Raw genomic sequence first — 27605 nt, forward strand, 5'->3', positions numbered from 1 at the left:
CCACTGTGTCGAGATGAGCTGGCAGCACGAGAGCGCATCCGTGCGAGAAATCTGGCGCCAGCTGCGCCAGGAGCATGTATGCGATGCGGACGTTCCGAAGCAGCAAAAGCAGAGTGTTGGCCTCAACAAACTTGAACCAAAGTCACTTCATTTTTTCGCGGCCTCGTCCTCCACCACTTGTCGAGTCTCTTTTCGCTCGGTTTCAAGCACCTCGATTATTCTGCCGCGCACTCGCTATGTGGCAGCGAGGGGCCTTGGCGATGCAGCGCGACACCATCACATCGAGCACGCGCGTGTGTTTATAAACACGCACTCGAAATCGTGCGAGTAGTGGGCGTGTAGTGGGTACCTGCAAGGTCATACCTGGCCACAAGAAAAGCGTGGCGCCTTTCATCCTCCCTTTGCCGTCAATCGGTGGAAGAAGAAAAAGCCTGCAAGTCCCCTACGGCGAGAACGAGAAGGGAAGTAGAAGGCGGCGTCATCGTCCGTCGCCGCCGCCTCACGCAGTAGCGTTGTAGCGCCTCAGCGCAGGGGCTGTGACACCGATCTAATCGACTTGTGATTGGCGCAAGTCGCTTCGACATGTCATAGCCCTAGCCCTATGACGCGTCGCTTCTGCAAATTTGGCGGTTTCCGTCATCATTGGAAAGCGAACTTAGTAGAGATTGAACGTGTGTTTTCTATGTGTGGGGAGCGGCGCACTTACAAGAGACCGTCCCACTGTGTCCCTTGGAATCCTCAAGTTCAACGTCTGCACCGAGATTGTTCAAATTCGGTCTTTCGGCTTTCTATGCCACATCACTCATCCTAATTAGGAAAAAACCTTGGCGACGCCAGCCATGGATCTTTTGGCGCTTTCTCGACAGTGTCTCCGTGACTTACTTGGCCACTTGCAGTGCGTCACGCTTAGAGACGCTACAGACAGGCCATCAGCGAACGTTCCCTTTCCGTGCTGGAATGCATTTCTCTACATATCAAGGCCAGGGCCGAGCCAAGTATGCATCGCTTGCCTTCATGGTTTTCCACTCCTTTGCTCTCACCATCATTATCAAGGTGGTGCGCACCTCTACGGAGACTGCAACGCTGTGTATCACGATGGGACACCTTCAACATGAGACGCTTTCGGGAACATTGCGACTGACTGAGACGCAACGGGTGTAAATTTCGAAATCTGAGACACCAAATAATTTCGGCCGCGTTGACGGAGATGGGTAATCTCACAGCGCAAGCGGCGTTTGGGTCATTTCCAAATCGGCACCGCCCTTCGAACGCAAACTTCTTCCCCGCTCAGTACTATGGACACGCTCAACTTTAAGATGCTGCAGCCGTCGACGACCTTCAACGAGGCCCACCGTGCGCTCTCCAACTTTCTCTGCATTGGCTCGGACGAAGACACGCTCGACATCATCCAAGAGATGATGTTTATGAAGAAGTCGTTCTCGATCAAGCCGACGGTGGCGCTCTTCACGGCGCCCAAGGACAAGGCACTGACCAAGGTCGTCGAAGAGGATGACGAAGAAGAAGACGATTCGGCATAAAGATGCCGCCGTGTCCGTGTAGTTTAGCCCTAATTAGAGTCCGTCGTCGTAGGAAGAAAATGATGGCGAGCGTCGTGCAACAGAGATCTATTTATCGCGTCCCAACGTTCTTGGTGTCTAGTTGCTCTTCGGGCGCAGGGCAGCACTCGACGCAGCATTGCTCTCGATCCAGAGCTGGACTTCGTCCGGGATCGGCGGCGGCGACAGACCTGGCGCGACCATGGCGACGAGGTCCGACGGCCGCAGTCGCCCCAGCACGTTGTTCTTGACGTATACGATCGCGTGCACAAAGTCTTGCTTCCCGTCCTCGCACCGCGTGACGAAGCGCTGCTCGACGTAGAACGCCTGGTCGTCCCACGCCAGCACCCGCGTCTCGAGCGAGAATGCTTGGCCCAACGAGAGCTCGCGCCGGTATCGGACGGTCTGCGCGCCTACAACGAGGTTGCCGCTTTCTGCGCGCAGGAGGGCCCAGACGCCGTTGGCGCGCCAAAAGTCCCGTCGCCCAAAGCCGCATTCGCGAAGGTACCGCGCGTTGTTGCAGTGGCCGTTCCGGTCAATGTCGCCGAGCGAGACGCGGCCATGGCGGATGTACGTGTCGACCAAGTCGGTGCGAGGCTTGCGAGGCAGCGGCAGCACGAGCAGGTGGAGCTGGTAGATGGCCATGTCGAGAAAGTACCAGCCGTCGCAGAAGACAAAGAATGAGAGGCCCGCGAGGACCGCCGAGAGGCTATGGCTGCAGCCAACGGCGCCCAGCGCGGTGCCATAGACGCATAGCGGGCCGAGTGCGAGGAGCGCGGTGGTCGACAAGCCGTGCAGGGTCATCGCAGCTGACTGCCTTCGACTTCGCCATCGGTGACGTGTTTTTATCTATTCTAAAAGGGTATTAAATATCAAGGGATCGAACCAGATTGCTGGGAAGATACGCTTGCTGATGCTACGAGTGGGAGGAGTTTGTTGCGTCAACAGCACTCTCTCACGACGCTCTCACTACAGTGTACGCAGGTTCGTACAAGGAGAATGCGAGAGCGTTCCAAGATCGTTGCTCCGAACCACTCAAAGAGATGACGTGGCAGTCCGAGAGGGCAGGTTCCGTTGAGCCCCACGCACCCAATTCCCGCGCCATGAAGAAGGCCAGCACGGAACAACGAACGACGAACGCGCGGCCTTCTGTGCGTTGGTTGGTCTCTTCATGGGGCTCTGTCGTCGCCTTCGATGCACGCAAGCCGCAGCTGCAAGCGACGATGCGAAATATCACTGCTTGGGCACGAATCTTGCTTGGCTTCCCCACATCTTCTTGTTGTGCAAAGTTCTCTGCTGTCGTTGGCCGTCCGGGACTGTCGTTTGGTGCACAGAACGCACCAGCTTCCTGCATTTGGTGATAGGGATAAAGCACTCGGCTTGATTGGTGGGGTCGTTCATCGCTCGCTTCAATGTACCTAGTATATTGCACTGGTACTGCATCCTGCGGACCATCGATGGATCCGCGTCGGCGAGTGACTTTGAATCAAAGCCGCCTCTTTTGGGAAATCGCTGCAGCCGCCACAAGACGGCTGCAGCGCGTAGTATGGATGGACGACTTTTTCTCTGCTGATGCACCCCTCATCTTGCAGAATGGTAAGCGCTCGACTGCAACCTCGTCATTTCGTTAGTCGTCTCGTCCAAATCCGACTACTGGCTTAGTGGTCGAGCCATTCGCAGGGCCGTGTCCCTTGACGTCCGTTGCGATCTCACGTCATCGAAACGTGCAAGCTATGCGTTATGGGAGGCGATGACGCGCCGTTGTCACGCGCGTCCTGGTGCGTTCATTGGCGTATGGCTGGGCTGTGATTGGCCGTGGGCCTTTTTGGCAAGAAAAAAGGCGGCGTCGACCCGATGACCCGGTGCCAGCCCAAGTCGAAGGCCGTGATCCTCGTCGGTGGCCATGAGGACCGGTACTTTCGCCCGCTCTCGATGGACCAGCCCAAGCCGCTCTTCCCGATCGCGGGCCGGCCGATGCTCTACCACCACGTCGAGGCCTGCGCCAAGGTGCCCCACATGACCGAGATCCTCCTCATCGGCGGCCACGACGAAGGCCTCTTTGCGCGCTTCCTCGACATTGTCATGCGCGAGATCCTCGTGCCCATCCGGTACCTCCAGGAGCGCGAGCCATTGGGCACCGCCGGCGGCCTCCGCGTCTTCTTTGACGACATCATGGTCGGGTCGCCCGACATGCTCTTCGTGCTCCATTACGACATTTGCTGCAGCTTTCCGCTCCAGGACATGGTCTACCAGCACCTCCGGACGCATGCGTCCTGCACGATGCTCGGGAAGCGCGTGTTTCCGGACGAAGCCAAAACGTACGGCTGCATCGTCGCCGACGACGCGTGCGAGGTCGTCCACTGGGCCGAGAAGCCCGAGACGTTTGTGAGCGACCTCATCAACTGCGGCATCTACCTCTTCAATATCAAAGTGCTTGGACGCATCATGGACGTCGGCGACGCGCGCGCCGCCGCCGCACAGGCCAGCCGCAACCAGCCGCGGTTCCCGTACAAGCCTCTTTTCCAAGAATGCGTCAATGGCCTCAGGTAGACAGACATCAATTCTCTTATCATGCTTGTGTGTGGAAAGGAGGTTGACTCGCTACTGTTGCGATAGCCTCGAACAAGACATTTTGATTCCAATGGCTGGCCAGCAAGAGCTCTACGTGTACGAGACCGGTGACTTTTGGTGCCAGATCAAGACGCCCGGCATGGCCGTCATGTGCTCGGAGCTGTACATGCAGCGGTACCGGTACGTCGACCCGACGCTGCTCTCGTCGACGGGCGGGAAGCTCTCGCCGCACATTGAAGGCATAAAGTCTCTCTCGTGGCGTCGTACTGATGCGCGAAGCTAGGCAATGTGGTGATTGATCCGAGTGCAACCATCCATCCCAGCGCCAAGCTCGGCCCGAATGTCGTGATTGCCGCCGGCGTCAGCATTGGCAAAGGGGTTCGTGTTGCCCATTCGATCGTGCTCGCAGGCGCGACGATCAAGGACCACGCGTGTGTGCTCTTTTCGATCCTGGGCTGGAACTGCACGGTCGGCGAGTGGGCGCGGGTCGAAGGCGAGCCGCCGAACGACACGATGGCCAAGCCATCTGGCGCCGACACGTCCATCCCGCGCGATGTGACTATCTTTGGCACGTCCGTGCTCTGTGCGCCCGAGATCATTGTCCGCAACTGCGTCGTGCTTCCGCGCAAGGTGCTCACGCAGAGCTGCCACAATGAGATCTTACTTTAACTTACACACCATCCTTTCTTACACGGTCGCCCGGTTGGGATTGTCGACGTGCTCATTGTGTGCTTCTTCGTGCATGTCGTCGACTTGGCGCGGTGCCATGTCGTCGTCTTCGCTCGGTGGTATGGCCTCGGGTTGGCCGTCGACGCGCGCCCGCTTGTGTGGGCGGTCGGAAAGCTCTTGGAAAAAGTCTACGAGACGCGGGATAGGACAGACAATCGATAGTAGAGAGGAGGGTACCGTGCACTTTTAGGCGGTGGACGAGCGCCATAAAGTAGTCGCGGTGCCGCAAGAACATGCATTCCATGCCGCTGAGCAGACTCGCATCGAGCAAGATGTTGCCATCTACACTCATATGGAAATGGAGGAAAACACTGGAAAATATACGGAAAATACCATCGTCGACGTATTTTTCATCGCCTTGGTCGTTGGCGGCTCCAAAGCGCGACTCCATAAAGGACCAGCACTGGTCAGCGCGCGCGGCCACGACCTCGCGCGTGCACGTGGCGTCAGCGCACGACTTGCGGATCTTGGACTCGGTGTCGGCCCGCAGCGCGAGGCTTGGCTCGGCGACGAGCAGCTTGCGAAACTCCTTGCGGCGGCGCACGTCCATATGGTCGACGAGCGCACCGACGCGGAACGCGCGCTCGTTGGCATCGTCGACGTCGGCGTATTGCATCTATCGACGTAGTCAATACCGTTGATGATGCAAGACGAGCCGTACCGCCCAGGCCGTGCTGAGGGCCTTCTGCGCCGGCGTGAGCAGCTTGCGCAGCGCCGCCTTTTCCTTGGTGCGCGTCTCGATCGTCGCTTTCGTCGTGCTTGCGATTGTCCGCGGCGCTTCGAGCGCGAGACCGTCCATGACCAGCGCCCAAGCGTTTGGCGTCGGCTTGCCGCCTTCGAGCGAGACGAGGCCGCCGGCGCGTCGGACGCGCCAGCGCTCGCCCTTGAACCACGTCGCAATCTCGAGCCACGGAAGCCCCGTCGACGCGCTGAGCTCGAGGAGCTCGGATTTCGTCGGGCGGCTGTTGCGCAGAAAGGCGAGACGCAGCGCGACCTGCTGGTGGATCGACTTGGTCGCGTTGCCCGGCGGCTGGTACGTAGGCGGCGGCACGAGCGGGAAGTACCGCGCGACGGGCACGACGCGGGCCTTGACGCCGCGCCGACGAATGTGGCTGCTCGACGAGTAGTCGACCATGTCGTTCGTGTGCAGCACGTGCGCAAACTCAAAGTCGGGGCCCGGCGGCGCCTCGGGCAGCACGCCGTCGAGGAGCACCGGACTCTCGCCCTCGATCGCATCAAAGGCCGGCGCGGCCAGCTCGCGCGGGAACGCGACGCGGCCATCGTCGTCGACATCGTCGTCGTGGTTCGCCTCGTCGTTGCCATGGACGCTGACCCGCTCCGACATGTCGAGTGGCATCTGCAGCATCATGACGAGCGACGGCGCTTCCTCGGGCATCTGCGTCTGCGAGGCGTCCGGCATCTGCGTCGGCGAGTCGTCGGGCATCTGCGTCTGCGAGGCGTCGGGCTCGTCCATCGCGTTGCGGAGATGGTCCATTCTCGCTGGAATCTTATTGGCACGAAGGATTGGCCGGATGATTCCGCACGGCGATTGGTGCAAAAGATGCGAATACCGATGTATGATTGGTGTACTTTAAATCAATTTGGATTGGCCAAAAAGAGTAACACCCCGCCAATCGGTGGACGTCGAGTGGGTTAAACGCGTCAATCCTTTGGATTGGTGGAATGGACGAACACTTGGCGATCTTGACGAGCACTCGCCACGGCCAACGATCCTCCATGTTGAAAGCGTTCGCGACCACGAGACTACGACGCTTTGAAACATCGCGAGTGACGCTTGGGCGTCACAGATCACACTGCAAGATATCGTTGAAAGTACCACATGCGACCACAAGCACGGCCCTGTCGGACAAACACGTGCTGTTGTGACGTACAGGCCCGGGTAGCAGGAGCCACTGCATTGACATGTCGATTCGCATGTGCGTCCAGCACGAGCTCAAGCACTCCCGTCAAGCTACACCGCTGCTACCATACACTGATTGGCTGTTGGCACCAAAATAACGCAACACGATCTGGCTTCTGCTCAGCAAATTTCAATTCCACTACTAGGAACAAACGCTTTGTGGACCGTGGGTTTGGCGTACAAGACGAGTTCTTTCAGAAGTCATGGAATGCGCAATTGCAGCGGTGTCATGGCTCACGACCATTTCAACACATTTCATTTGCGTCGACAAGAATCGTGAGCGTGACGCTCCTGGCGCACAAGACGCTCTTAGAGTATAGACGCCTGGATGGTTCTCTCTCAGTGGCGGAGGTTGTAGCGGTGGTTGCGGCGACCGACATTCGGTGCCGCAGCGGCTGCTTGCTCGGCAGCAGCTTGTCCAGCAGCAGCAAGTGCGGCGAGGGCGTTGGCTCGGGTGGCGACTTTGAATCCTGTCCGAATCGATGTGGCGATCGTCGTTGCCAAATGCACGGGGTAGTCGGGGAGCAAGCCCTGAATAATATGGCCGTGTTCATTTGTGGCGCGGTACAGATCGTCGCCAAGCAGCGTAATGGAAGGTCCCTGATCATGCGGCTGGCGCTCGATGACTTGCGGCAGCTCGGCAGCCATCGCAGCGACCTCGTTGCGCACCTGTATGTGCCCTGGAAGGTACACGCCATCGTCAAGAGCAACGTTGCCGCAGCTCATGGCATCCGTGATCGCAATGTTGTTGCCAAAACGACGGTAGAGCACAGCGAGGGCAGGCATCTGAGCCAAGATGGGGTTCATGTTGGGGTCAAGCGTCGCTGCGTCCCGCAGCGGGTAGAGGACGACAACAAGGACCGTCTGGAGCGGGGGAAACTCATCGAAGAGTGCGCGGGTATCCAGGTCGTGCCGATTGAACGACGTGCGGTGCGTGACGGTGACCTCGATCATGCAGCGGGGCAAATGGCTGTTGGGGTCGTCGAGAACCGGGTTCGTTTGTTGAACCGCGAGGTCGGGTGTGCGGACGTGGCCGGCATGGTCGTAATAGACGCCCATGACGCACTCTAACGGCGTATCCGTCAAGGCGTCGTCCACAACGCGGCCCAGAAGCCGAATCGCCTCTTGGTGCACTTCACCAGGCACCGTAGTGATGTAAATGTCGCCGCGGGTCGTCTTGGTAATGACGTCGCCATCGTACGTTGCTCGGAAGACCGCGCCACTGGAATAAGGACCGTCCAGCCAGCGGCGGAGAAGCACGTTTTGGGCAATGAGCAGGTCGACGTCGTCGCCGTTGGCCCCGCGCCGCTTGAACTCTCGGATCGCAGCCATGAGGTCAGCCTCCGTGACGCGGCTGCGCATGACGGTGAACGTTGCTGGCGGCGCTGGGGTAGCCATGCGTACGGATTCAAACGAAGCAGACTCGCCATCAATGGTCGAGAAGACGACGTGGGACGAGGTGGGCTCGGGACGGGGCGCAATGCGAATTGACACCAGCGCTCGGTTGCAAGGCAGCCATGTTGTCTTGCTTCTTGTATGCGATACCAACCCACAGCTCTTTTTATATCGAACGAGGGCTCGCTGCTTCAAGCGCGTGTCGACGGTCGAACGAGGATGAGGTGTCCACAAGCGGCGCGGACAATAGTATCCCGTTCGATACAAGCGCTAAGTCGACTTATTCTCTGGTTTCGAATCAGGGCTAGGGTTACGAGTGGTCGATCGATAAATCGACTGCACTGCAGCCCAATGGCCATGAGAATAGCCTCGTCAGATCCCGTTAATGTCGATCCGATTCTCCTGTGCATGTCATCGATGGCTCTGTGGTCAGTGGCGGCTCATTCGGTGGCGATTTTATTCCACCAAATCGAGTCGGCAACATCTACGCCATACGAAGCAACGAAGCTGCATGCTAAATAGAAAACTTGGTACTATCCTAGCATTGGCAACCTTTTCACTAATGATTATGACGACTTTACATTATCAAAGCACGGCCAAGTGTCCTCTACACAGTGATGCTGCATTGAATCGAGCTTTCGAAATCTTATTCCGCGTATTCGTCGACTTGCGCAACAAATGACATGCGAATGTAAAGGCACATGGAGTAGTCTCTCACCATTTTCACCGATGCATTGGATGGCTTTGCATGATAAAGTAGAATTCCGCAGCGCGTCGAGTTGCTGGGTGATCCAAGACGCACGGTTGCAAAAGCCGCAGTTGGTGTTGCATGTGCCGCGGCAGACGCAGGGCAGTCTGGGTGCTTGAACGAGCGGACTTTAGTTCGACACCTCTAAAAGCAGCGCAAGCGGGCAGAGAGCACGACCTAGACGTCGTGTATTTTATGCGATTGCTCCCCACACGCAACGCACTTCAAGCCAAAGTCGCCCATGACGTCGGCGTAAACAAGAGCTGGCACATGACGAAGACTGTTGGAGAAAAAGAAGTCGAGCATCGTCGGGTCACCTGCCTTGAGCAGCGCGTTTGGGAGCATGAAAGAGTCGTTGGGCCACTTGGTCTTGCCCAAGGCCGCCAACTGCGCCACACGGGCGCCGGCCTCGGAAGTGTCGCCGAGACGCTCCGCAACATGTCGTCCAGATGCGCTTGAGGTCCGGACGGCTATGCGCGATGGACTCGTCGCCTGCGATGGCTTCATCACCCTCGTCAGTGTCGCCTTTTTGAGCCGCAGCATCACAGTCGTACACATCTTGCCCGGCGGCGGCTGGCTCGAGCCGGGCGAGGCAGCTGGGTTGGGTCCATCGCAGACTGAGCGCGGCTCTTGGGGTCCTATGTGCAGCCCGTGATGTGTCTGTTGATGGCATGGCACTCGCCACAGGCTGATTTGCCGTCGTTGTTGACGTATCAGTCCTTGGGATCGGGGTGGGTGCCGGCCGTGTCGTCGGATCCGAAATGGGCCGCCGTCTACACACTCCGAAACATGATGCGCATCAATGCATTCTTGGAGGTAGCCTAGATAGGGTCACCAATCAGAAGCCGTCTCGACCCCCACAACCACCAATCAGATCGCTGGCTCTGGCGCCGCAAAATCACATGGCGTGTAAAATACACACACGCGTGGGAAATGTACCACACGTGTGTGGTGTTTTTACACGCCAATTGGATGCACTTTTCACAACTCGGCCTCATGCACGCGTGGGTGAAGAAGACAGCCCAGAATGAGCGCTACGTCGACACGAGCACGGTCGAGGCCGACCTCGGTCTTGGTAGCGTCGACTCGATGCGCCTGATGCGGTCCATCGTCTCGTCTGCCCTCGAGCAGGATGCAGTGGTCCGGGCGCTCCGGACAGTCCATGTCGACGGCGACCTCGGCGACGTACGGACGGCGCTTTGGTCCCACGCGCCGTACAAGGACGACTACATCGTCTTGTTGAGGAAGGACGGGAAGAACGCCCGACCCTTTATGGTCACGGCGCGCGGCATGGCGTCGATCAAGACAACCTGCCGCGCTTTGCTCGTGTCGACCCACGACGTCGTCATCGCCCACGGAGCACGACGTATACATCAAGGCCCACCGGCAAGTCAAGACGTCAAGATGGGCGCCTCTCAAGTCGAAGTACTGCTCCGAGCTGTCGAGAAGAGCGGCTGCACGCGTCGTTTCCAGACAAGCGTGGTCGCCAAGATGAAGACGCCACCAGCGACACAGAAGAGCCGTCACAAGAAGAACAAGGGTGGTAACCCGAATTGTGTCACGCCATCGACGCACCCCGCGACTGTCGCTCACCACGAGGCTGCAAACCCTTCCTTTTATGGGGACATCGACTATGCGGCTATTCTAGCGCAACGAAAGAAGACGGCCGAGAAGAACAAGACGGCCGAGAAGAGCAAGACGGCCGAGATGAACAAGACGGCCGAGATGAGCAAGACGGCCGAGAAGAACAAGACGGCCAAAACGTCGCTCGAAGCGGCTTCGTCTAGCAGTGCACCGAGCGACATCAAGCCGCCGGCAGCCATCCCGAGTCCGGCCGCGTCGCCGCTCACTACGTTGCAACAAGAGTTCAAGGCGATCCGCGACGCCAAGGTGTCCGCCACAACGACGCGCCCCGACATTTTCTTCCAGAAGGTCTTGGCTCGCATCGAGAAGCAAGTGGAGCTCCCGGTCGTGCCGCCGCTCTTTACGTCGCCGAAGCAATACCAAGACGTCTTTGGGCCGCTCGTCGTTGCGGAGGCGCTTGGCGGCCTCGACCTTGCGTACGTTTTCTATGTCTCGGCGTGCATTGACGTCGCGTTTGCGTAGCCCCGACATGCGCAGCGCCGTGCGAGTGACGTGTGAAGGGTCGTGCATCGTGTCGACCCCGTCTGGGACACACGGCACGACGACGCTGACCGAGGTGACGCTCGCGGTCTCGCATCGCGGCACGAAGCCGCATGACGTCGTCTATTTTGCGGTGCGTCACGATGCGTCACCATTGGTTGCCTTAATGATGCACGTGGTTTAGGATGGGCATCGCCAAGGATATGGCGTCATTCGCTCGTGCAACGACAAGGCGATGAAGATGCTGGTCTTGCCTCGCTGGATGGACGGTGTGGGCACATCGATCAAGCTCAAGGCCATCGGGAGCGTCACGACCTCCCTTCGGGAGTACATGGCGGTCGCCTCCATCGGCGATATCCCGCCGCACCTTCAAGCCGGGCTGCTTTCTGCGCCGCTCCGCTCGACGACCGCCATTGCGGCCTCGTCGATCGCCTCCAAGGTATTGCTTATTGCTATTTGCATGTGTGTCGTCGCTCATGGAGCATGGTAGGACGGTCCCGTCGAGGCAAATCTCGCCCATCAGCATGGGGAGATGTCTGCCCACGACGTATGGTGTTGATTTCATGCAGCATCCTTTCGATATGTATAAAACTAGGTCGATCCCACGTGCATCCCAGCACCGTTGCGGGCGCGTCTCGCGGCTGAAACCGACCCGAGCCAGTGCAAGGCCGTCAACCTCGTCGCAAGCGAGACGCCCGGCATCAAGCTGCTCCAAGGGCCGCCGGGCACGGGCAAGTCCCGCACCATCCGCATGGCGACAAGTGCGGTGCTCGCGGCGGCCGACGAGTCAGCCCGTGTGCTCTTGTGCGCGCCGTCCAACTGCGCCGTCGACGGCCTCGTGGCAAGCCTTCTGAAGGACGGTATTTTGGGCCGCGACGGTCACGCCGTCGTTGTCACGCCGCCACAATGTGTGTCGTCGGGTTCGGGCCGTGTCTGCACCGTTTTGCGCCTTGGTCGCGTCCAGGAAGGCGCTCCAGCAATCGTGCAGCAGGCCTGCATCGACAACGTCGTGGCCGCAGAGGTCGCAAGTCTCTCCGCGTCCAAAGAGCTGCAACGCGTGGGGCGGTACGAAGAAGCGATCAACGTCAAGTTTCAAGCCTATCGCGCCAACCGGAAGCCCAGCGCGGTGTCGGCTTCCGACGTGCAAGGCTGGCACCGTCAGCGCGAGGTGCTGCTGCAACAAAAGAACTACCTCAAGGCACAACTCTCGGCGGCGAAGTCCCGTATCACGGCCGCGCTACTCGCCAAGGCGGACATTATCGTGTGCACGCTGTCGCAGTGCGGCAGTGAGCAGCTGCGCTCGATTCCCCACGGGTATGTATGTTTCTGTATAAATTCGTGTCTGAATCGTACACGTAGGTTTGATGCCGTCATTGTCGACGAGGCGGGCCAAGCCACGGAGCCGAGCACGGCTCTTGCATTAACGCTGCGCACCAACCGCGCGATCCTCGTCGGCGACCACCGGCAGCTCATGGCGACCGTCATGGTCGAGGCTGCCAAAGACGGACTGCAGCAGTCGATGTTTGAGCGGCTGTTCAAGCTCGGTGTGCCCTGCGTCGTCTTTGAGGTACACACTGCATTATCGGTCTGTATCTCATGTGCGTTTTGGTTGTAGACGCAGTACCGCATGCATCCGTTCTTGCGGGAGTTCCCGTCCAAGGCCTTTTACAATGGCATTTTGTCGGACGGCCCTGTGATTGCGACGCGGCTCCATACGCTGGGCATGCAAGTGTACAAGCACCCGTGCTACCAGCCGTTCGTGTTTTTCAATACAGCATTCCACCAAGACCGCGACGGCCAACTCAAAAAGCACGTCACGCGCAACTCGGCCGACGCTGCGTTTGTCATCGACATGGTGCGACATGTGATATGCGTCCCTCGCATCACGCGCCGATGGCGTAGGTTACGCACATGAAGGATACCGTCGACCTCGTCAGCCATAAAACGTGGATGATCGTTCTGCTGACGCCGTACCGCGACCAGCTGGTCCTGCTGAGCGACATGGTGACCAAACGAAAGTGGACGGACATTGAGGTGCACACGATCGACGGCTACCAGGTGTGTCCCTCCACATCTTGTGTATGGTATCCCATGGCACTGCTAGGGCCGCGAGGCGGACATCGTCATCTTTTCGGCCGTTCGGTCCCATGGAATCGGCTTTTTGAACTCGCCGCAGCGCCTGAACGTCGCCTTGACGCGGGGCAAGTTTGGCACTTACGTCGTCGGTACTACGCGACTTGCTGTACCTTACATATTGTGGTCGCACTCACTATGATATGTAGGCAATGCGTCTAACTTGTCGCAAAACGAGTTGTGGGCCAGCCTTGTGAGCCACGCCCGCTCGACGCATGTTCTTTTGGACGTCGGCTACAAGTCGTTCCACCACGTCTGGAAGGAAGCCGAAGCCAACACAGCGCTCAAGGCGCACCATCAAGCGGTACCCCCGCGACAAGGCTCGCGACTTGTTCTATGTGCATGTTCCGAGTTACAGGCGCACGCCAAGCTGCTCGTCGAGCTCAAGAGCACGATGGCGCCCAACGATCCGAAGCGCAAACGCATGCCGAGCCCGGACGGAGTGGGCTTTTTTCTACTCGGAGGCTCGGTGGCTGACGTTATGGCGACTGTCCGTTTGCTTTTTTCGTCTAGGAACGCGCCCATACCTCCAAGCGCAACGAGGTACACGCGTCGTTGCCTTTATTGTAGTGTCTTACATGATCGCAGACCTCGCGTGTGGCCTGAAAAGTACCTTGGCCTTCGTCCTATAGTCGTAGTAAAATGTAAAATAGCGCGCTTAGTAGAAAATCAATTTGTTTGCGTGAAAATACCATTTCAACCCACTCGTCAACACCCATGCCAACGGCTACACAAGGCCATGCCCAAGTACCGGTACCGGTACGCCAATCGTACGCTTGATGTGCATAATACCTCCTCATTTCGGGTTTCGAGAGAGATCGGCAAGGAACCATTCTCAGTCGTCGGGAACCCGCCGCCAGGAGCTCCCGACAAACTTTGAGATCCTCCCTTTTGAGGTCCAACTTGCGTTTTTTTAGGCCTATCATACACTACATATTAGTAGTCAGGTCTATAATCACCCAAAGCATCAAGCTTGTCAGCTGCCGCCTCGCATTTGCGGTACCTGTAGTACAATTGGAAGTGCACGAGTGACACTTGGCAGTTCGTTGCGCAAAATGAGGCTAGCATGGATGGCAGCTTTCAAAACGGGGCCTGGGCGAGGTATATGCAGCGGCGAGCCACCATCGAGCCGCGCCACCGTGTGCTCCGATCTGAGATTGCCCTTCAGCCGGAGCTTTTTCGTCGAGAACGACGACAACTCACGCGTCTACCATCTCTGTGCATCGCTGTGCTCACTCAACCATGATGTACGTGTAGTTTATGCGCAGCAGCAGCAGTTTCATTGTCTCTGCTTTGCTAGTCGCCCCCTCACACCGGTACGAAAACTCGGCCGGCTGTAAACGCGGTTTTGCCAGGCCAGCGGCACGATATCGCAGGAGCGAGAAACTACTCGGCCATCCGCGGGCAAGCCATCCATACAAATGTCAAGTCCATTCTTGAACCCAGCCATCAAGTGACCCAGATTGTGACGGCGGTATCCACTCGGCGGCCATGCTGCAGTGGAAGAAGGTGACCGAAAAAGGAGAAGGCGGCCAACGCGTCACACAAGGCGGCTTCGCCCGCGTGTGCACCAAACACCACCAAGCCGCCACACGCGATTTCAAGTACCCCACAAGCGTCCGCATCACCGCCCACCGCGTCAAGAGCTCAAGGCGATTCGCGACGCCAAGGTACCAGCGCAAGGACTCCGCCTAAGATGTTCCTAGTAAATGCTTTGAGGCTCTTTTCTTGTCCAGGGAACGCGCTCTGTTGTCGACAAAAGACATCTTGTACATTGATCAAATATAGCGATAGAAAAGATGATCGGTTCCTCCAGTAACTACAACGAGATGTTGAGCTCGGCCTGGAAGAACGAGTCGCCGGGCATGCGGGCAAGGATCTGGCTGTACGGGTCCACGGGCGGCGAGTACATTTCAAACGTCAGCGGCGCGCTCGTGATCTTGCTCAGATCCAAGCGGAAGAAGGTCCAGCAAAACACTTCCGGGCCGTCCGTGTGGTAGTCGTACCGAAGCAGCTCAAAGACCGCGACGCAGCCTTCCGTCATGTGCTCGAGCGGCACCTGGAGATGCCACGTGTTGCCAAACCAGAGGCTCGGGCCGTCCTGGATCAGCGCATCCGGCGTCGTCTGCGGCGTGTCGACCACCGCGCGGCGCGGGTCCATCGAGTAGATGCGGAAGTGGGGCGTCTGCATCACGCCGCCCGCAATCGCGACGGCGCTCAGCAGCACCGAGACGTACGTGCCGTCGCGCACCTTGAGCGGACCGGACGGCCGCGGGAGCAAGCTGCGGTCCGCGGGGACCTACAGAGATCAATTCGTAAGCCATCAAAAGTATTGGACCAGAAATCCGTACGGCGACGACGGCGCCGGGGGCAAAGAGCTCGCGCATCGACTCGTCGTTGGCGAGGTCCACGGGCGTGTCGCCCGCGTTGTTGCGGATCGTAGTGAGCGCGCCCTTCTTGAGGAGACTCTCGATGAGGTCGTCGCGTTCTTGGATGACGGCGTAGTGCAGCGGCGTGTTGCCGAGCGTGTCCTTGGCGTTGATGTCGGCGTCGTTCTCAATGAGCCAGACCGCGGTCTTGACGGCTTCGAACCCCTCGTCCTCCGAGTTTTGCACCGCGAGGTGCAATGGCGCCTCGTGGTGGTTGTTTTGGCTGTTGACAAACTCCTTGCGCTGGAGCATGTCGATGCAGATCATGTTGTGGTTGGGCGGGACCGTCGTCGCGATGCGCATCCCGTTGATCTAATTCAAGTCGACAAATGAATGAGATCGGGACATCCGAAAAAGCGTTGAAAAAGATGAAAAAGTGCACCTCGCGCAGCGCCAGCATCCACTCGTGCACCTCGGCCTCCGTGTCGGCGACGAACGAGAGCACACCCGTGAGGTTGGTGTGGCTCTTGAGCCGCGGCGAAATGATCTCGAAACAATGCTCGATCGTCGACGCGCGGCGGAGCGTCGCATCGCCAAGCTCGAGGATCTTGACCGGAATCTAGTTTTGTACCATTAGAACCCGTGGGACACGAAGGAACGGCAACGTACGCGGTCGTTGGCGGTCTTGTAGGCTGCGATCGCGACGGGATCGAGCACGACGTGACGCTTGGACGCCATCTTGGCGCCGCTGGCCATGCGCAACGGACCCGCTTTGATCACCTTGGTCATATCTAGATGCCATCAGATCTGAGAAACGCTCCACACTCGAGCGATGCGTACCGGGTGGGAGCTCGATCGGAGCCGTGGACATGGCCGGCATCTGCGACGCACTCGAGACGAGCTTCCGGCGGTTGTTCTTTTGCTGCGGCGTCGGCGGCACGGCGCCACCCATGATGCCGCCGATGGACGGCGACCGAAGGCCCGGCGACCGCGGCGTGCCAAAACTCGAGTTCTTGCGCAGCATGGCGTCCGGCGACTGGTCCTTGCTGTTGGCGGGCGACGCGCCCACGGGACTCGACGTCGGTGTCGGCACCGGCGGGGGTGCTTGGATGCGGTTGGCGATCTTGGCGAGGAGCTTGACCATGTCGAGATGCGCGAGGCGCGCGGCGTAGTGCAGCGGCGTGTTGCCGAGCGTGTCCTTGGAGATGACTTGGTCTTCCATGTTGGGGATCTCAGAGAGCACAAAGCGGGCGAGGTTCAAGTCGCAGTTGATCGCGGCAATGTGCACGAGCGACCGCAGGTAGTTGCTCTTGTCGCGCACTAGATCGTGGAAAGATTGTCATCTTCCATGTCGACACCAAGAAGACAATATATACCGCGCACGAGCGTCGAGTTGGGAATGTCCTTGTCCTGACTGAGACGCAAAATGGTCGTCAAGTCGAACGCTTGGGCGGCCGCAAACATCAACTTGATCTTCTTTTGGAGGCGGATGCGCGCGAGGTACTTTTTGATGACCAAAATCACGCGCATCATGCCCCGGCGCTGCTTGTCCATGACCTTGCGGGCCAAGACTAGGCGATATGCTTCGTTAGTCGAAGGCAACACGCAAGAAGAGACGTACGCGATCGAATCTGGGCTTGGACGCGAATGATGCGCTGGCGCGTCACCACGTACCGCTTTCGGGCCATCCACTGCCGCGCGACCGATTGGATCGCCACGATGCGCTTTTTGTTGCGAAGATACGCCTGGCGCGCCAAGAACATGCGCACCACCGACGTCAAGCGTGTCGCCGCCTATGCAGTGTTATCGAACTTGCGTTGACGCTCGCTGTACGTACCGCTTGCGACACCAGGAGCTGTCGACGCGCCGGAATCATGCGGCCAAACGACTGGATCACAATGATGGCACGGCGCGTCTTTTGGTACTGCGCGACGCACTGTTTCCGGCGCCAGCACGCCTGGATCTTGACAAACTGCTTGCGAATGTTGCGATAACTAGAGAGCAACTTAGCACAAGCGCGAGAGAGGTGGGGTATGGATTGTGTGACGTACTGCTTGCCCTGGAGGTACCGGCGCACGAGCGACTGGACGAGCACGATGCGGCGCTTGGCCAAGAGGTACTGGCGGCGCGCAATGATCATGCGGCCAAAGGCGCAGAGACGCGTGGCCATGCGCTTCTCCTTCAAAAACTTGCGACGCGCGAGCGACCGGCGGATCATGGCTTGCGAGTTGATGGTCGCTTGGCGGCCCTGGAGGTACGCCGTCCGCACACGGTTGGCCCGCACGCGGGCTTGCACAATCACAATGAGGTGCCTCGCGTGGCGGTAGTGCAGCCGCCCGAGATACCCGCGCACCATGCTAATGTATCAATGTATCGGACGAAAAACGACAAAAATGAAACATACCGCGCGATCGTGGTCTGCGCACGGGCACGGAGCTGAGCACGGAGACGCGCCTTCTTGCCATACTTGAGGCGCGCGAGGAAACCGCGACCGACGGCGTGCAGAGCAATGGCCGCCACCTGCATGCGCTTGTAGTGGCGACGCGTGACGAAGCGCTTGATGTTCTTGGAGACGAGGATCATGGCTTTCCGGAGGCGCAGAAAGCGCGTGCGCGCCAGGTGCATGCGCACAACGCTTTGGATGCGCGTGGCACTGGCCTTCGCGTGCAGGTAGTGCTTGCGCGCGAGGTACCGACGCATGTGCTTGCCGATGGTCGTCGCCGCCTTGGGCGCCGCCCGCATGTACGCAACACGCTAGCAGCATGCATATGTAGAGTGGACGCATTGATGTAAATATTGTACCTTGCGCGCGCGACGACCACGGACGCAGGCCTGGACGCGGACGATGGCCTTGCGGATGCGGACGAAGCGACGGCGCGCGAGCCACTTGCGCACGTGCGAGTTGAGGCACGTGATGCGGCGACGCAGGACGACAAACCGACGACGGGCTTGGTGCATGCGCACGAGCGCCTGCAGCGCGATAATGCCGCGGCGCTGCTTGGTATACCTATTTCATTGGATTTTTGTTTTGTATCAATGTATCAACAAATGAAAGAGATGAAGGTGTACCGTTTGCGCGCGAGTTGGCGGCGCGCGTACTTTTGAAGCGTAATCGCTGCGTCGATGCGCACCTTACGCACGACGGCGTCGAGCACGCGGAGCTGCGAGTCGCGCATGAAGACCTTCTTGTGGCCGAGCTGCCAGTTTTCACGCTGGAGCGCTTGGCTCAGAATCATCTGCGATATATCCATAAACGCCTGCACGGGGCCAGGATCGAAGCGTGTACCTCGCACTTTTCCTTGTTGGTGCTGGCAACCTTCTTGGCGCGCACCGAGTAGACCTTCTCGAGGAGCTTGTACTTGTCGACAAATTCGTCGAACGTTCGGCGCACGGGAAAGCCCGACCGGCGAATGCGGACCGTCTCCATGACGCCGAGGTAGATGAGCTGGTTCAAAATGAGCTCGGCGTTCCAGCCGGTCGGAAACCGAATGTTGTTGGGCTTGACGCAGCGCACAAACGACGGCTGCGTCGTGTGGAGCTGCGCCATGAGCTCGGCCATTTGCTCGCGGAACTTGCGGCCGACCGTCATCGTGCCCGTCATCTTGGTCATGGACGCGCGCTTGAGCTTCGGGCCTTCGTCTTTTGCGGGTGCGGGCGTCGCGAAGAGGACCTTGAGCAGCTCGAGCTGGCTGCTGTTCATCAATTCGATGAGGTCGTTGTGCAGCGAGTCGTTGTTCTTGTCGAGGAAGCCCGCGACGTTGTACGTGACTTGACCGGCGTAGTGCTTAAGGATGAACTGCTCGTTGCCAAAGCGCGGCTTGATGTAGTTTGGGTGCTTCTCGTGGGTCTGGTGGAGCTTTTGAATGAACTTTTCGTCCGAGCCGCGGCGACCGAGCATCGCTTGCTCGTCGAGGAGGATGAGAATACCGAGCGGCTTCTTCTCGATGAGCTCGAGGCACGGAATGTTGTCTTGGAACGACAGCTTGGACCAGTCAATGCCTTCTTCGACGTACACTTCTTGCTCGTACACAAAGACGTGTTCGTTGAACTGCTGTTGGAGCATCTCGTTGGTGTAGTTGATGCAGAGCTGCTCAAACGAGTTGGCTTGGAGGATCTCGAAACCAAAGATATCGAGAATGCCAATGAACCGCCCGGGCGACCCTTCCATGACGCGCTCCGTCGACGCGCCCGTGATCTGCGCCGTCGCCGCGTTGATACGGTCGACGAGCCAATCAAAGAGCGCCGAGTAGATGGCCTTGGCGAGACCATTGCGCGACTTGACCGCGTCGACGGCCGACAAGGCAATCTCAGCGACACTCCCACTACACATGTGATACGTTAGTATACATTCTGTTTTGAAGCAGAATATAAACACAGCATATGTACCGGGTGCCCGCACTCATGGTGCGCATACAGAGCGCAAATTGAAGGTCCTTGGGCGCGACCTTCATGAGCGACGCGAGCTGGTTGACTTGGTTCATGTCGGCGCACTGCGCCTCCATCTTGGCGTTCTCCGTAAACTAAGAGTATAGTCGTTTAGTACATCAGAAGGCCTTTCTAAAGAACGTACGCGAAGGTTGCCCATGTGCATGACAGCGGCAACGAGCGCAAAGATCGTGCGCTTGGTCTCGGCATCGATGCCCATGATAGCCATGGCGTCGACGAGTTCCTTGAAGCACTTCTTGTCGTTGACTTCGGGGACCGTGATGCAGTTGCCTTGGTTGAGGAACTCGTAGTCTTCGGCCTTGGTGATGTACAAGGCAGCTATTGCATCCATCCGTCAAAATATCCTATAAAATATGTCTTCTACCTCGCTCGTCGGCCGACAAGCCCGAGCAGATCTGGTAAAAAATGTGGTAGTTGCGCTCGTTTTCGGCGCAGCCCACAATGCGCGACTTTTCGAGCAGGAAGTGGCTCGTGCTCGCCCCCGAAATGGTCCCGTTCCGGTTGTAGTTGATCTTGATAAACTTGCCAAACCGACTAGAAGATAGATATGAGATCGCATACTCTCATGGTGAACGAGGTACCTCGAGTTGTCGTTGCGGATCGTCTTGGCGTTGCCAAAGGCCTCAAGCAGCGGGTTGCTCTGCAAGACGCACTGCTCGACGGACGACCCGCCGCCGTTGGCCGCGGCCGCGCCTTTCCCCGACTGACTAATGTTGGCCAAGTACTAAAAACCATGAGCTGCCTTATCTTCTTGCGATCGAGGGAATACCCGCATGATGTACTTGGAGGCCTCGGTCTTGCCGGCGCCCGACTCGCCCGAGACAAGGATCGATTGGCACTTGCCGTCCTTCTGGAGCGCACGGTACGCGCCGTCGGCGGTCACAAACACGTGCGGCGCCGGGTTCTCTTGCTTGCTCAGCGAGTCGATTTCGGGAAAGTTGTAGAGGAGCGGGATGTTCTTGTACGGGTTGATGCTAATGAGGATGTCGCCCGTGAACGTGTAGATGAGGTCCTGCTCGTAGCGGCGCCGGAGCAGGTCGAGCAGAGGCGCCTCGTGCAGGTTGTCCATGTCCGAGACGTTGGGCAAAAGCTGGGCGTGCGAGACGTCGAACGGGTGCGTCTGCGTCACGGCAAACTTGTGCTCCTCGTTGTCGTCGGGCGTGAGCACGAAGAGCGACTCGCCGTCGTCCTCGACGATCGAGCCCAGCTGCCAGACGTTGCGCGGGTCGGGGCACCACACCTTCTCGCCCTCCCGGCGGTGCTTCTTGGCCGCCATCCTCGTCGCCGGTTTGTAAATCAGCCGTCAGCTTCGCCACCCCGTAAGTGCGACAAAGTCCCCACACCTCGTCATTGACGTTGCGCACTTGACTGGCATGTTGCACTTGATATACGTATGGGTCTCGATGAAGTGCGGTATCTTGAGCAGGTGCCTTCTGGAAAAGACGGCGATACACCCGATTAAATACGCTCTGGTATACCGTACTTGAAAGGGACTTGATACACGGTGCCACATTGCAGTCAAAAGGGCAACCTCGACCCAATGACCTCGACCACAACTTGGACTAGACTTCGACACATGCTTGATGGAGGATAGACGAGTCCAATTCGATCATCGTGACTACACTGAAAAGGATACATGCTGCTTGTGCATATCGAGTGCGGTGGTGAAGCAGCAGCTGCATGGTGAAACAGCGAGGATGGGTGGTGGGTTGTGTCTGCGAAACGTGCGGTCAGCGTGGTGTGTACCACCGCTGCAACAGGACGGCAAGTGTCTGTGGTCCGTGCAAACCTATCGTATATGTAAGCACTGAGAGAGTATCGCTGCAAACTCTGACAACTAGTGTAAACTGCATACCGGTATTCAAAAGCCCGTTTATTGAGCTAGCACAGTACAAGGACGTCCTGCCTTGCAGATTTACTAGCGTAGGACCAGTGCGAATCCTGGTATAGAGCATTGTTTGTCCATTGGCGGCTCGACGTAGTGAGCTCGCGGTGTTGTGATTTAAAGTTAAAGTTGGCTCTAGTTTCGTCGTCGGCATTCCAGTGGCGAATAGGTATTCCCAGAAAGAGCTCCAAGTACGGCCAAGCGTTACCGGTAGGTCCTATCCATGTACGTGTGTATGCTATGTACCGGTCGGTATATAGCTCCGTGAGTCCTTGCCAGAATTGATATCCTTGGTTGCCTCTCCAGTTCTGCTTCTCTCTTCGCGAGAACAACCGACCAACTTCAACCGCAAGCAATGCATATCCTTGGCGCCAGAACACAAAGTGAGCGACAGAGAAGACGCAAACGTTCCGCTGCGTCGTACACCTGCTGTCCATCGAGGCCGCGAAAATAAACACTCCCGTTGGCCTGCACACCAAGTGGCCCTACGTGTCCCTTCAAACCAAGATCGTCGCGGATTTGGCGAGGACATTGTTTGGTCAAATCTTAGATGTAGAAGACCTGACGTGGGTTTGTTGCGGTCCCTTGGCGCGGTCTGTGCTAGCTGCCATCGCAACAATACATACATGTAGTCGTAGCCAACCATCGCAACCGACTCGCATAGCCGCGCCACACGAAATGCAAGCGCGAAGAGACGGCGATTGCCCAACTTCAACCATCGTACCCGTGGTAGCCAAGAATCAGGGGCGCGAAGACAGTGTAACCGACCAGCTTGCGTTCGACGACGATGCGTCCCGGCTTTCAGCGCCTCGGATGTGCAGGAGGCAGCCACCAACGCAGCCACCCCTACAACAGTATACGTGCTTCTCGAATCGTCTCTCGACTGTGGAAACTCTGTCTATTAGTATAGTCGGTCCCCTTTTTCTTCCAGGGATCGCGAGGACGGCGTCGCTTGTTCGGCGATCCAACTTGGACTTCGGCACTCCGTCGCATCGTGCACTTCTTCGTGATTGGTCCACTGCCGGTGGCGCAGAAAGTAGGTTCACCAATCAAATCACGGAAATTGCTGCGTCAGACCAATGCGGCGATATGATTGGCCAAGCCAAAAGGTGCAACCAAAGCTCGATCTTCTTGGTTGCGAGCGTATTATTGAAAAAGCTTCCAACCACCAAGATGGTCAAGTCGATGACGCAAGAGCCCAAGTCGTACGCGCAGATGGTCCTTGAGATGTTCATGGCTGCGCCCCAAGTCTCTGTCCGCGGCGCCCGCGTGCCCTCGGACATGAGCCGCTGCAACAGCGCGCGCGCCCACAAGGCTGCCAACTGGGCCAACGCGCACCAGTTCCCGCTTGCGTCCAAGTAATCCATGTGCCGCGCCAACTATATATTTAATCTCCCGACTACGTAATGTATCGTGCTTCACTATCCGCACACGACTCCTTGTCCTTTCCCACTACACCAACGAGAACCACCGCTGCTTGCTGTAAACGCCTAACCGCAGAGGAGCATCTCACCACTATTGCGGCAACGGAAGGCGCCGTATAAGCAGTGATTGCTGCAAATCGATTGTATTGTCATCGTACTCGATGGGGTTGATGATAATCATAGCTGGTGACTGCATGACATGAGCGCAGGCGCGGTGTCGTCAGTAGGGATGCCATCGTAGACACAGCACCGAGGGTTGAAACCCTTGTCCATCCCATCACGAACTCAACGAGTGTGCTGTTGCAAGAGCTGTTGCGATCAACCACCGAGTACCACCGTCTCGGTCCCTTATAAACAGTGTCGCGGTGTCGATGGCCTGTCGTCTAGGTGGAATTGCCCCCTCGTTGAACGCAGCGACACACACAGGCTCGGGGTGGGCTCGCAGCAACTGTTGTGCATAATATTTGGAATTCAAAGCAAAGCGTTTGACATTTCACAATCGCTACAGCGAGCAACGACCGAGCCCCGAGTGACCTGCATCAAAGTCAACGCCGGTAGGTCAACTTTTCCGAGCCAAAAACGATTGCAGCTGTAGTATTCAAGAGGCGAATGGCCGCTTTCTAAACGATGCCGCTCAGAAGCCCTGGGGGCTGCTTGGTGCGCCTCCGAAGCGTGCGGTCGAAGAGCCACTTGGAGCTTACGACGCTGAGCGCGAGGCCAAAGGCCTTGGTGTACAGCACCGAGGCGTAGAGCACCCAGGACAACTGCGTGCACATTTGAGCATGCAAGCACATCGACGACGCAGAACGTACAAAGGGGGAGAGTAAGAGCGGCGGCCGCTGGCCGCCGTGGCAGCCACTTGCTGGACACGCGAGTCGAACGCTCCGTTTCTTGACATCAAAGGCCGTATAGTATGCCTATATCGATCGCATCAAGAACGAGCTCGTGGGTGTGGCTCTTGTGAATCAAGATAGTACCCGAAAAAAGATATCGCCGAGGACGACGAACGCGTTGGCGCTCGTCTCGATCTGCGGTGTGCACACGTTGAGCTCGCAGCTACGGCTCGATGCAGCTACTAGACACTGAGGAAAGACTCTACCGAACGTAGTCGGAGCCTTGGAGTGTAAAAGCCGTGCTGCCGAGGGTGAACGTAAGCGGCGGAAACGACGTGTGGTCACACGACGAGCAAGACACGTGGCCGACGTCGCAGCCGTCGAGGGCTGGGACTACTGCACATAGGCGAGCGACCACGGACGCGTACTCCATGTGCGGGAGCAGCAGAAGCGACGTGCCAGAGTCGAGGATCGCCACGGTGGCGGCGCCTACATCCGGATATGCACAACTTGTCCTCGAGTTTTGGTCGAATCAACCAAGTCGTACGTTGAAGAGAGACGTCGTGCAGGCGGATGCCGCCTAATCGGACGACCCAAAAACCATCTACGCAGTGCGTCATGGACTCGTTCGAGCGTCTTGACGACCTGTCGACGGCGCGTCGGCCAGCGGAATCTCGTGCCACGTCGCGTTGGGCCCGGCGAGGGCGTCGTCGACACCTAGTCGAATGTAATAGCGACAAGCCACGCGAGTATTCCGACTCTGTTTACCATGCAAAAGCAGCTGCGACGGGATCGGAGAGGTCGGGAGAGGGCTAATGTAGAGCGAGAAGATCTCAATCTCGAGCGCTTCCAAGAACGTTGGCGCCGAGATCGAAGCGAGTGTCGGAAACCCGAGACCGACAATGCCTTCGGAGGCAAACTTTTGGATATGGGCGTCTTGCGTCGTGACGCTGCCCATGCGCAGCAGAGGCGCATGCGACGCGCCGGGCAAGGCGATGGCGTCCGAGAAGACATCGCCTGCGACGGCACCGCTGCCATAAAAGGCTTGGAAACGATACCTCTCGTCGGCAAAGCTACAAAGCAATCAGTTTCCAGGCGAGGAAAGCACTGGTGTACGGGGACGACGCCGACCGGTTGTAGCGAGCAGAGCCCGAACACGCGATGCAGTCTTGGCTGGGGACCCACACGTCGCTAGAATGAGATTCTGAGAGCAACGAATCGAGCTGCCAACGCAACCTCGAGCCCGTGTCGAAGATGACGCGGAAGGCCTGGGGCGGCGACCCAACGTGGATGCTGCCGTAGAATTGAAGCTGGTCCAGGTTCACGAGTGGGATGCGGACTAGTGGAAGGCATGAGCACGAGGATGGTGAAGCGCCGCGCACCGAGCGGACGGGTCGCCGAGGCGAGTGCGCAGGAGACGACCAGCGCAGCACGCATCGCGCCGTCAGTCAATGAGGATTTATAAATAGGCAACCCGATCGCCAGACGGGGCTCCATCATGGCCGCTTGGAGGACGTCGGCTGGCTGGCAGCTCCAATTGCATTCGATCGTCGCTCATTCGCGTCTCTGTAGGGTACTAGCAAAGGCGCGGTTGAGCTAGAATACAGGGTCGAGCGGAGATGTGACAACTTTCGAGGTATCCCATTGCGAGTCATATTGCACTCAAGAGGACGAGGGCATGGAGACTGAATTGACTGAGAGATACACTAAAAAGGAGCCAAGCGACAGCTCACGCTGCCGTCTTCTGCAGGACGGGGTAGGTCGCGATGGTCGCGACGCCGCAAATGTTGTTCTTCTGGGCAATCTTGATGTAGCCCTTCTCACCCCAATGCGTGCTCCACGAGTTCTTGACCTACGTCCAAACACGTGAGATTTTGCTTGTCGGAGAGATCGATCAAAAGGAAGGAGCGTACGAGCGTGTACTTTTCGCCATTGTACGTCGTGTAGCCGACCGCCAGCACCGAGTGGTCGAGGTCATCAAGGCCGCTCTTGCACTCAATGTCGTTGTAGTAGCCACCAGCGTAGAAGTAAAACGACGGCAACGCCGCGTCGATCGACACGGACAGCGGTCCGACGTTGACAAGGGCGTCGTTGAGCGCTGGGACGCCCGAGACGTTCACAAACGATGCGATCGGGGCCACGGCACGGGAAGCGTTAAAGTGACAAAACCCCGGCTGGTTCTTGTAGCTGCCGTACGTGGCTTCGGTCTCCAATCCTACTTTCAATGAGCCTCCCAATTCTCGTGCATTGAGCAAGTACCGCCGTGCTTGATGATCCAGCGGTAGGCTTGGTAGTCGAGGCCACCGTTGCACGCATTGTTGCCCTCGTCCCACGAGCAGTCAATAAGGTTCTGCTGCGAGAGTCGGATCGTTTCGTTCTTGGCCTTGAAGAGCTGGCCTTCGAGCGCCCCGTCGTCCTGCGCAGGCATTAGCGTACATTCGAGTACAGGCGACAGCGAACGCACCCAAATGTCCAGCACGAGCCGCAGTGGCCTTGGTCCTTGACTGGCGTGACGCCACCACGGTTACGCCAATCAAACTCCTCGGGCAGTGACGCACTCGACAATGCATGCACAGCTTGTGCACCATTGTCCTTGGCGTGGCGCGCCTTGGCGTGGAAATGGCGACGCATCTCGTCGGGCGTCTTGTCGGCCAAGTGGTTGACGGCCAGCGTGTAGCTGTTACCTTGGCGGTTCATCGCGTTGATATATTGGACGTTGGCGTGGAAGATGCTCTCGCGGCGCGCGCGCTCCGAGTCATCGACGTACGCCTTCTCGTGGGCGGCCATGAACGCGTCGAACGCGTCAGCACGCTGCGTCTCGCCATCCGGCATGCGCAAGTGAAACTAGTTGGATGATGTGAGTTCGTCGAGAGAAAGAGGCGCATGCACGTACGTCGTTCGTCGGGCGCAGCGGAGCGTTGACAACGTCTGGGCCCAGCGGCGTGCAATTCATGGACGCGACGCGGTACGAGAAGATCTGCGGCGCGACGGGGCCGGCGCGGATGTACTCGTAGTCGAGGATGTATTCGTCCATGTGGCTGCCGCCGAGCATGACGTTGTGGCCAATGTAGTGGAACCGAACAGGCTCGTTTGTGTCGACGTCGACATAGAGCGTGTAGACGCCAAGGCGGCCCTGCGCGTCGGGCTTCGAGTCGACGCTGTACTTCCACGAGTAGCAGTTGCGCGAGTTGACCACCGACTTGCCATACATGGGCTCGAACGCCGTCATGTTGGGAAATACGAGTTGGAGCGGCGACGCGTCCGTCTGGAAGCACTGGATCGCGTCAATGACGGGCAGCAGCTGATACGACGGCCCCGTCGTGTTGTAGATGTACTCGTCGACGCCTAGCGGCATCAATGAGCAAGTGACCACGATCCTGTTTCGCCTACCGCCATAGTAGCTGAGCTTTTGCAAGCCGCGGGCTCGTCGACATGCACAAAGACAGGCTCAACGAGGCCGACGTATGGCAT

General features: G+C 58.1%; 11 protein-coding genes across 11 annotated transcripts; 4 read left to right on the plus strand and 7 right to left on the minus strand.

Moving 5' to 3' along the window:
- Window positions 1-1295: 1295 nt before the first annotated feature.
- Window positions 1296-1560, plus strand: SPRG_05625 (hypothetical protein; the record flags this gene model as incomplete). Its single annotated transcript, XM_012344341.1, has 2 exons — window positions 1296-1496; window positions 1519-1560. The coding sequence occupies 2 exons, from the start codon at window positions 1296-1298 to the stop codon at window positions 1558-1560; spliced, it is 243 nt and encodes an 80-aa protein (XP_012199731.1).
- Window positions 1561-1578: 18 nt separating this feature from the next.
- Window positions 1579-2389, minus strand: SPRG_05626 (hypothetical protein). Its single transcript, XM_012344342.1, has one exon. The coding sequence runs from the start codon at window positions 2358-2360 to the stop codon at window positions 1656-1658; it is 705 nt and encodes a 234-aa protein (XP_012199732.1). The 5' UTR covers window positions 2361-2389; the 3' UTR covers window positions 1579-1655.
- Window positions 2390-2443: 54 nt separating this feature from the next.
- SPRG_05627 (hypothetical protein) lies at window positions 2444-2825 on the minus strand (the record flags this gene model as incomplete). The annotated part of the gene is made up of 1 exon (XM_012344343.1): window positions 2444-2825. A coding segment is annotated over one exon (314 nt), but the record flags the coding sequence as incomplete, so codon positions are not given.
- A 486-nt stretch (window positions 2826-3311) lies between these two features.
- Window positions 3312-4842, plus strand: SPRG_05628 (hypothetical protein). Its single transcript, XM_012344344.1, has 3 exons — window positions 3312-4102; window positions 4173-4366; window positions 4411-4842. The coding sequence occupies exons 1-3, from the start codon at window positions 3411-3413 to the stop codon at window positions 4794-4796; spliced, it is 1272 nt and encodes a 423-aa protein (XP_012199734.1). The 5' UTR covers window positions 3312-3410; the 3' UTR covers window positions 4797-4842.
- SPRG_05629 (hypothetical protein) lies at window positions 4774-6351 on the minus strand (the record flags this gene model as incomplete). Its single annotated transcript, XM_012344345.1, has 4 exons — window positions 4774-4984; window positions 5034-5138; window positions 5190-5472; window positions 5518-6351. 4 exons carry the CDS (start codon window positions 6349-6351, stop codon window positions 4815-4817), a joined length of 1392 nt encoding a protein of 463 aa, XP_012199735.1. The 3' UTR covers window positions 4774-4814.
- Window positions 6352-7116: 765 nt separating this feature from the next.
- On the minus strand, window positions 7117-8175 carry SPRG_05630 (hypothetical protein; the record flags this gene model as incomplete). The annotated part of the gene is made up of 1 exon (XM_012344346.1): window positions 7117-8175. One exon carries the CDS (start codon window positions 8173-8175, stop codon window positions 7117-7119), a length of 1059 nt encoding a protein of 352 aa, XP_012199736.1.
- Window positions 8176-9916: 1741 nt separating this feature from the next.
- Window positions 9917-13783, plus strand: SPRG_05631 (hypothetical protein; the record flags this gene model as incomplete). Its single annotated transcript, XM_012344347.1, has 11 exons — window positions 9917-10980; window positions 11027-11177; window positions 11229-11483; window positions 11535-11591; window positions 11640-12358; window positions 12404-12611; window positions 12660-12899; window positions 12947-13102; window positions 13149-13269; window positions 13327-13619; window positions 13766-13783. The coding sequence occupies 11 exons, from the start codon at window positions 9917-9919 to the stop codon at window positions 13781-13783; spliced, it is 3282 nt and encodes a 1093-aa protein (XP_012199737.1).
- Window positions 13784-14963: 1180 nt separating this feature from the next.
- On the minus strand, window positions 14964-21364 carry SPRG_05632 (hypothetical protein). The gene is made up of 18 exons (XM_012344348.1): window positions 20762-21364; window positions 20574-20716; window positions 20357-20526; window positions 20117-20310; window positions 19933-20066; window positions 18833-19868; window positions 18616-18782; window positions 18349-18553; window positions 17951-18300; window positions 17598-17903; window positions 17384-17540; window positions 17168-17339; window positions 16923-17117; window positions 16387-16866; window positions 16216-16337; window positions 15989-16165; window positions 15529-15918; window positions 14964-15476 (listed from the first exon to the last, which is right to left on the minus strand). The coding sequence occupies exons 1-18, from the start codon at window positions 21266-21268 to the stop codon at window positions 14997-14999; spliced, it is 5385 nt and encodes a 1794-aa protein (XP_012199738.1). The 5' UTR covers window positions 21269-21364; the 3' UTR covers window positions 14964-14996.
- A 1651-nt stretch (window positions 21365-23015) lies between these two features.
- Window positions 23016-23363, plus strand: SPRG_05633 (hypothetical protein; the record flags this gene model as incomplete). Its single annotated transcript, XM_012344349.1, is given in 2 exon segments — window positions 23016-23229; window positions 23237-23363. Coding segments are annotated over 2 exon segments (306 nt in total). The 5' UTR covers window positions 23016-23050.
- A 490-nt stretch (window positions 23364-23853) lies between these two features.
- On the minus strand, window positions 23854-25622 carry SPRG_05634 (hypothetical protein). The gene is made up of 9 exons (XM_012344350.1): window positions 25517-25622; window positions 25371-25473; window positions 25251-25325; window positions 24903-25207; window positions 24780-24851; window positions 24682-24738; window positions 24401-24623; window positions 24279-24357; window positions 23854-24218 (listed from the first exon to the last, which is right to left on the minus strand). Exons 1-9 carry the CDS (start codon window positions 25569-25571, stop codon window positions 23922-23924), a joined length of 1266 nt encoding a protein of 421 aa, XP_012199740.1. The 5' UTR covers window positions 25572-25622; the 3' UTR covers window positions 23854-23921.
- A 180-nt stretch (window positions 25623-25802) lies between these two features.
- SPRG_05635 (hypothetical protein) lies at window positions 25803-27605 on the minus strand. Its single transcript, XM_012344351.1, has 6 exons — window positions 27525-27605; window positions 27028-27479; window positions 26595-26978; window positions 26394-26550; window positions 26048-26349; window positions 25803-25986 (listed from the first exon to the last, which is right to left on the minus strand). The coding sequence occupies exons 2-6, from the start codon at window positions 27361-27363 to the stop codon at window positions 25864-25866; spliced, it is 1302 nt and encodes a 433-aa protein (XP_012199741.1). The 5' UTR covers window positions 27364-27479; window positions 27525-27605; the 3' UTR covers window positions 25803-25863.

This window comes from Saprolegnia parasitica, assembly GCF_000151545.1.
Source record: "Saprolegnia parasitica CBS 223.65 unplaced genomic scaffold supercont2.17, whole genome shotgun sequence".
Classification (NCBI taxonomy): Eukaryota; Oomycota; class Saprolegniomycetes; order Saprolegniales; family Saprolegniaceae; genus Saprolegnia; species Saprolegnia parasitica.